Raw genomic sequence first — 8,352 nt, 5'->3', positions numbered from 1 at the left:
TTTATTAACAATTTGTTTGTTGTAAGTAATATTGATTATAAATAGTACTACATATAATCAACGGTTTTAAAAAAACGCCATACCCGCATTTACAGTTGTCTCCATCTTATAAGCTATAAGTGCGTAAACCACCGGCATAACATAGAAAATTTACATTCATTATTCAATAATTTATGTTAAGTTTCATTAAATTAGAGTGAATTAAATTGACCTATTATAATTTTATCAAACTTAAAAGGTTAGGTTGTTTCAATGCTTTTTTCGATGTTTTAATTTTGAAGCGAATAACAACCTATGACCTTAAATTTAATAATATATCAATTATCAACACCTAATAATATAAAAAAAAATAACAAAACTAACCATGAATTACTGAATGAATTCAGTGTGTTGATAACTTAGTTACTTAGTATGTTATACATTTAAACACTCAAACGCTCTTGAAGAGTCCTTTTATTTTTTAAGTTTATTGTCATTATTATTTACACATATTGTATTATTTTATATTTTATCTATACATTTTGCATTATCTTCGCTACCTACGGAACCAATCTGAACATAAACCACATCAAACACGCGCGATATGAATTATGAGTACTTATAGATTTATTATACATAGGTATATAACATGATATAAAATGTTTCAATTATGTCTAATTTATCCTGTCATATAAATATATTAAATTAAATGTAATAGTGACATTTGAATGTTTGTACTTTTAACTACGTATTCTCTTAACGTAAATCAGGAAAAGAGCACTAATAAACCTTAGGTCGCCATACATTTATAAATATTTTCATAAAAATCTGAACAAATTAATATTTAAAAACTAAAATTATTATATATATTGTTAATATGTAGCATACACATGTACACTGCCGCGTGTATGCATAGGTAAATAATACAAAGATAATAATCTAAAAGCAAATGTCGATAATGCCTTTACTTTTATCGTCAACATGATTATAATTTAAATCGTGCATATAATCATGCATTTAAGCATCGATAAAACTACATAAACATGAACGTTTTATTGATATATTATATTATTTAGTTTGTTTGCTTCCTAATAAAAAAGTAGACTCATTACTTTCAGATTGCAAGAATTGAGGTATTAGATATTCAAATGTACATAAATATAATAAAATTATGTTATATTTAATTATTTTTATCATACACACACACACACACACATACTACACATTTAAAATAAATAATTATATATTAAAATTCTATTTAATCAATTAGATGATGTGGGGATTAGTACGGCCTGTCGGTTTATTATATAAACAAAAATTATACCACAGGGAAAACTTTCTGCAGGTCTCGTAAAATTGTTGGATTTTCATGTGACTATTATTTTTATCTGGAAAAAATAAGCTTTTTACAGCCCTAAGTTAATATAAATTGTTTATTTTATTTCAAATTAAAATGTAGAAAAATGTTGTAAAAAAAGCTTAAAGTTGTCTTTTTTATAGACATATTATAAACTTTGAGATTTACACATGGAAAACAGAGTTCAATTCGAGCTAGGTAAATACAATTTCTCCCTATTAATTTAAAATAAATCAAATTATTTTGTTGGTTCTACAGAACAAAATTATTATTCCCGTTGAGTGTATTTGTTGAGAAATGGCTATAATGGTATAATGACATTTCGATATAATTGCTTTCAGATTACTTATATATATTTTATCTATAGATATTATGTCGATTAATTTACGTTTAGACTAGCTTTTTAGGATTATTAATAATTATTATTTCATTTTCACTGCGTGTGCAAAAAGCGTAATGGTAATATTATTATAATACCACGGGATCGACGACAGCAACGCTGTTTCATGTTCATCGGAACGGGTGCGGCTGCGGATCACGGTCGGGGACCAGGACTTACAGAGGGACATGGTGGGTCGGGGGGGGGGGGTAGAAGTCGTAGGCGTTTCATGTTTTTCTTTTTACGCACGCGCATATTATAGTTCAAATAATAATAATTATTATCATCAATACGCGCCAGCGCAGTACCGTCGTTAGCTCGTTGGCGCTACACTACCGCTATACTCGGCGGTACGGGACGATGCGATCACATCACACACGTGCCTAGTGCTATATCGCGGCCGGTGATGCTGCCGCCACCGCCGCCGTCACTATATTATTATTATTATCATCATGCATTTATGCAATATAATCGTTAGTTTTACACGCGCGCCTTTAGCGTGCGTGTGCGTGTTGCCATCGCCGTGTTGCTATTACAATAATACTTGACGTTTTAAATATCATATAATATAAGACATCATAATTTTAAACGAAATATCGCGATTACAACGATTTCCGCTCGCCGAACAAATAATAATAATCTAGTCGATAATATTTTAGAGATCACACGTGTTATACTTTTACACGATGCAGTGACCGACGACGAGTGCGCGGGACGACCATCATACGTTTTTTCGTAATATTATCATTTATTACTAATGAATTATTGACATTATGATTAATATTGTAAAATCACATTTTGTTGATTTCGTCGCAATCGCCGTCCGCCATATCGCCCGCATCGCGTCTATCTCTTCGACTCGGCCCGCGCAGAGCAAAGTCCTGCACGCGGATCGCACTCTTCGCTTGTCGTCGTCATTTATTTATATGTGAACCATGGTCGTCGTCGTCGTTATCGGTAGTAAATTAAAATATACACATTTAAACTACCTATTTCTGTCGTCGACTACTGCCACTGCCACCGCGCACAGCGGACTACGAAAATAAACGCGTCCGAGAGTCGACTGCTCCCGGGCACACGTCGGCTCATCGTCGCCGTCGTAGGCACTAATAATAAACGTAGGTCGGACTCGAACGCGGACGGGCGCGTCTTTATACCGTTTATTACCGCCGCTCCTGCTAATAACATCATTACAAATTAATAAACATATATTATTCATTTTGTATTTTGTGCGTAGGTAGCCATCGGGTGTTTTATTTTTCTATTCGTTTTCTTTTCCATTATCGTCTCCGTTTTCGGTCGACGCTATATCGGTCGAACTGCAATACGTGATTTAATTGTACAACACACGCCGTACATTACGACATCGAACTGTTATCGTTTATGTACAATATATTATATATATGCTACAGTTACATACGTCTAATTTGATTTTGTTTTCGCGTCTTACGTAATAGTGTGTAATACCTGTATAATCGTAATTAATAATTATTGTATTAGCTGATAATCCTAGTGGTCGTAAAATGGAATGCCGTCGGACTGTCGTTACGGGCGGAGTGTTGCGATCGCCTCCGCCCGCGTCAGCTACGCCACTGACGATGGCTGCGGGCGTCATGCGGCACCGGAGCCTCCGTCACGGTCGATTGTACGATTGCGACGACGAAGTCGTAGACGAGTACAACAACAACAACAACAACAGCAACGTGTATGCGACCACGGTAAACAATACGACGCAGCTCGTCGACGAGTTGGAACAGCTGCGGACTGACAACTTTCAGCTCCGGTTGCGCGTCTACAACGCCGAACGGAGAGTGGACAAGCTCTCGGCGGCCGCGCTCGATCGGGACCGGGAAAAGCGCAGCAACAGTACCAATACCGATAGCGACGACACCGATGACAGTAGCGACCACAGCGACACCGACCACAATACCGCGGCGGCCAAGGCGACCGCCGAAGCTGCCGTGCGCACTATCCACGACTTGTTAACGGTCAACCGAAGACTGCTGGCACTGCTGGCGGCCATAGTTTCAGCTAAAGCGGTGTCCGTGTCTGCCGACGACAAACGACGCTGGCGACAACTGCGAAGGCACATCGAAAAATACACCGCTGACGGCACGGTAAAAATACGAATATTAATGACATTATACGATACACCATATTACTGTTTTTTTTTCCTATGATTTTGAACATTTTTCTGTTCGTAATATAGAAAGAAAAGAAGACAAACAACGAACTCGACGAAGATGACGACGAATTCCATGACGCGTCTGCGACGGAATCGGATACGTCATGCAAATCGCGGGTAGCGTCTGCGGAGCGTTCGGCGACGAGACAGAACGTTCTGCGTTCGCCTCCGCCTCCACCGGTACCGTCGTCGTCCGCACCGCTCGAGACCACGGGCGAAGGCGACGAAGGTGCCGGCTCTGAAGTGTCCCGTTTACGAGGACGGTGCAGACGGCTGGAGCGGTCACTACAGCAGCTGGTAAACACAGAACTATGGGCCCGGAACCGGCAGATTGGTAAGCTCGAGCAACAAAAGTACGCGACCCAAGTGGCCGACGCGGCCGCACAGAAAGACAGGAAACCGGCTGAGGTGGTGGCTGCGGATGTAGCTTCACCGCAGCAACATTATCTGCAGCAATTCCGTTCAAAAGCCGCGTCGACTGCTCCGCTACCCGCGGTGACCAAAGGAATCCTAGTAAAACGGTTGCCCGCGGAGACATCTACCGCAACAACAGCATCAACGGTTGTCGCGGAATCACAGAACCATCGAAAGTCACCGCTAACGGTAACTACAATCACGACACCGCCACCGGTGTTGCCGGACTATTCGGAAGTGAACTTTTTCTTCAGCTGCGACGAAGAAGAAGACGACGACGACGATGACTCCGCAGAGATGAACACTTCGTCGTCGCCGGAAGAGGAAACCGCGGATTCGAACGACTGCAGAGGCGACGAAAAGCCTGTACGGTTGACTGCGATCGGCGCTCCGGTGTCGTCGACGAGTACGCGGAAACGACACTGTCGACCACATCACCGGCAACTGCAACAGCCAACCGGCAAAGGCGTTGGCGACGCGGCCACCGTCACTACGACGTCGTCCTCGTCAACGGAGTCCGATGCGACCGCGGACGAAGCGGACGATTTGACCGGCGATGGCGTTACCGTGAAAACGACTGCCGCTACGTCGCCCACCGCACGAAGTCGGACCGTCAGTGGCGGCGGTTTGCACAGAAGGCGACGGTGCAGGCCACCCCGCCGATGTTCAACTTGCGGCCGTTGTAGTGGCGTCGCGGACGCCGCGGAGGCGGCTGCAGATCGCGCCAAGCCGCCGCCGTCCGTGAACGACGTCCAAGTGCAGTGCGGCGACGGAAACGTGACTGCCGACCACGACTGCAGCAATGATGATCGTGACGTTGCGGGCGAATCGCAGCTGCAACTATTGCGCCGCGAACTGGACGCCCGGCGGCGTGAAAACGGTCGACTGTACGACATGTTGCTGAGATTGCAACGCGGAACGCAATCGGGCGATCGGGGAAAGGGCGACGGTGGCCCGAGAATTCCGTCATCCGACCTATCTGACTCTGACCCGAGTGGTTCGCCCGAACCGTATCGGCGGGCGGCCGGAGCGGTCCGCGGTCGCATCGCCGACCTGTTGCCTCCGCTCCTGTCCATGCGGTCGATTTCGGACGACGACGACGACGACGACGACGACAACGGTGGCCGTCAACGTGACCAGCCGGACGGTGCGGAACAACAGCAACAACAACAGCTGATGCTGCTGACCCGTCTCCGGGAACGCATAGTGGCGTACGAACGGCGAGAACTGAACGGCGGCGATGATCGCGCTGCGGTGCGGTCGGCGCGGCCGGAAGACACGTCGAACGATGCCGTCCGCCGCATGGACCGCGCCGATCTGGTAAACGTGGCGCTCCCGCGGGTCGTAGAACGGCTCTGCCAGGCGCTCGTGCCGCTGTTGCAACATCGGCGAGAAAACGATGTCGGCGCGTCGGCCGGTGCAGGTAGATCTTTGAACGTCGGCGATGGTGATGCATTACGACCGTCGCCGCCGAGGGAAGAGCGATGACAAAGATTTTGTATGTAGTACCACCCCTCTCGGGGGAAACACTATATGATGTGTGTGTGTGCTTTATTATGTATTATTGCACTATCGTTTGAATAATATTGCTGTATACCTTGCGCGCAACGGTAATTGAATCGGTTAAATATGGCCACATGGGTTCGGTTTCACGGAGTGGTTTCGATTTTTGTTTTTTTTTTTAATATTATGTAATATGTATTGTATACAAATATTTTTGTTGTTGTTGACGTTTATTATTTTTATTTTATTACGACACTTTTCAATTTTTATACGCCAAACTATATACACAATTATTATCATTATAAATTATTACGCTTTACGATGTATATTCCAATTATGTAGGTGCGTTACCTATATAATAATACTTATATTAATTTGCCAAAAGACTCATATTCGTGTGCCAAAAACAAAAATGCATTTTTGTACCTACTAATATAGGATTAATATCTGCTATTTCGAAGATTTAATTTGTATTATTTTTTTATATGTATACTTATAATATTATCAATGAGCGCAAACAAATAAAAAAATTATTATATTGATTATTTATATAACTTACGCATAAATATATACTTTTACAATTGTTATACGTCATATTACTTGTTTGTTAATATATATTAAATCACTACATGATGTATTTTGATTGTATTTGTCAGTTACTTCAGTTACTTGTATTATTAATATACAATAACAATAAAATGTAAGTTAATTGACAGTAAAAATTGAACATTTTTTCAAAAACTAATACATCACGTATAACATTTTTTTAAATAAATTATAAATTAATAAATTTTCCGTCCTACGCAACTTTATTGACTATACGACATAGTAGTTGGGAATAGAAATATAGGTATGCCGATATAAAAATGTATGTACCATTATGTCATTGCTTCGTTCAGCTATTTATACATGAAGATCGAAATGAGTGAAGAAGAATCGTTTTGAAAACAAATAGACAATACTACAATAGTCAATACGTTATCATATCTAGCGATCAGGAATAGACTCCAAATAGTATATCATCACACCACAGTCCACGTCCATGATAAATAAAGTCACAATGAATTATATTCATTAAAAACCATAAAATATGTAAAAAAAATATAAAACTAAAATACAAAATATTTTGCAAAAAATGATAAAAATATGATTTTTTTGTCTACAAAAATAAAAAATATGAACTTCATAAAATTTAAATCATTTTTTATTATACGTAGAACTATTAACATTTATCAGTATACCACTATATTCATAGCTCATATAGTCAGGCAGCTTCTGACAAAAAAACATTACATTTCCTAATTTAAATTAATAATATGAATATATATTAATATTATGTTTTTGATTTCCGGGCTCCGGTATCATGGTACTCACTGACCGTCTCTTCGCGGAGGCCCTGCCCATAAGTGCTTATTATTTATATTATTATATACATATATACACCTATAATTTCGTATTAAGGATGGTAATAATATTTTGAACCAAATTTACATCTCGTTTGTTTTAAATTCAGAATAGATACATCGATATGTAAAATAGTTAAATTCACAGCTTAACTTATAATTAGTTTGTTAATTTATTCATGTTGCAATCCTGGAGATGACGTAAGAGTAAGAATTATAGTGTATAGTTGATTTATTTTTTTAAACAAATTGATAAATGTGAATTTATTACATTGATAATATCAATAATTCGAAACAATCCAAGTAGTAGATTGTAAACTTCTATAACTATAATATCAGAAAGTCGAAACAAAGTAAATTATTTATTAATTTACATGATAAATCTATTAAATATAAGTATATACTTAAATAAATTATCACACTATTTTTTTATAGTTTATTACCTTTAATACCTGTAGAAGCGTAGACCATTAAATATTAATTAAGTCCTTAATATTGTTTTATTCATAACTATAATTATTATGTAAAATTATATATCTATATATGCGATCTATGTATATATTAGTTATATATTCTTTAATACATGTAGTAATACATATTGACATATTGTAATATTACAAGTGATATTCTTATATTTATTTATTATTTATATATTTCTGATTTAAATCACAATAATAATAATTTACTGTGAATTGTGATATTTAATTTTTGTTTGCCGCTAATATATTAAATTTTTTACATAAAGTTGTGTTTGAGGCGTTTAATAAAATAGCGGCGAAAAAGTTAACTTAAATTTTCTCTCGACCGAAATGATTAACATTTAACATTAAGTATTAACCATAGAAAAATAAGTACATTAACGTTGTTACTTGTTAGGGAAGTGTCTCGATCTTGTTCTCTAAGGACTGTTCTAAGTTCTTATAATGTCCTGTTAAGCGTAAGAACGGCCCTAAGACCGTGAATGTGGTATTGAATAATTTATTAGGTACCTACTGTGTATAGGCCGTGGTCGATTTTTCTGTGGTTCAAGCGAATTACTTTTTAATTTTTATCACATTTTTCTTATCACGAAACACCGGTTATTTTGTGATAAATTATCAGTAAAGAATTAACCACAGAGATTTTCAATTAT

At 38.8% G+C, this 8,352-nt stretch overlaps 1 protein-coding gene across 1 annotated transcript; it reads left to right on the top strand.

Moving 5' to 3' along the window:
• Positions 1-2,138: 2,138 nt before the first annotated feature.
• LOC113549405 lies at positions 2,139-6,371 on the top strand. Its single transcript, XM_026950682.1, has 3 exons — positions 2,139-2,450; positions 3,216-3,832; positions 3,925-6,371. Exons 2-3 carry the CDS (start codon positions 3,239-3,241, stop codon positions 5,800-5,802), a joined length of 2,472 nt encoding a protein of 823 aa, XP_026806483.1. The 5' UTR covers positions 2,139-2,450; positions 3,216-3,238; the 3' UTR covers positions 5,803-6,371.
• Positions 6,372-8,352: the final 1,981 nt, after the last annotated feature.

Source organism: Rhopalosiphum maidis, chromosome 1 (assembly GCF_003676215.2).
Source record: "Rhopalosiphum maidis isolate BTI-1 chromosome 1, ASM367621v3, whole genome shotgun sequence".
NCBI lineage: Eukaryota > Metazoa > Arthropoda > Insecta > Hemiptera > Aphididae > Rhopalosiphum > Rhopalosiphum maidis.
This window is presented reverse-complemented; position numbering and strand designations above follow the sequence as displayed.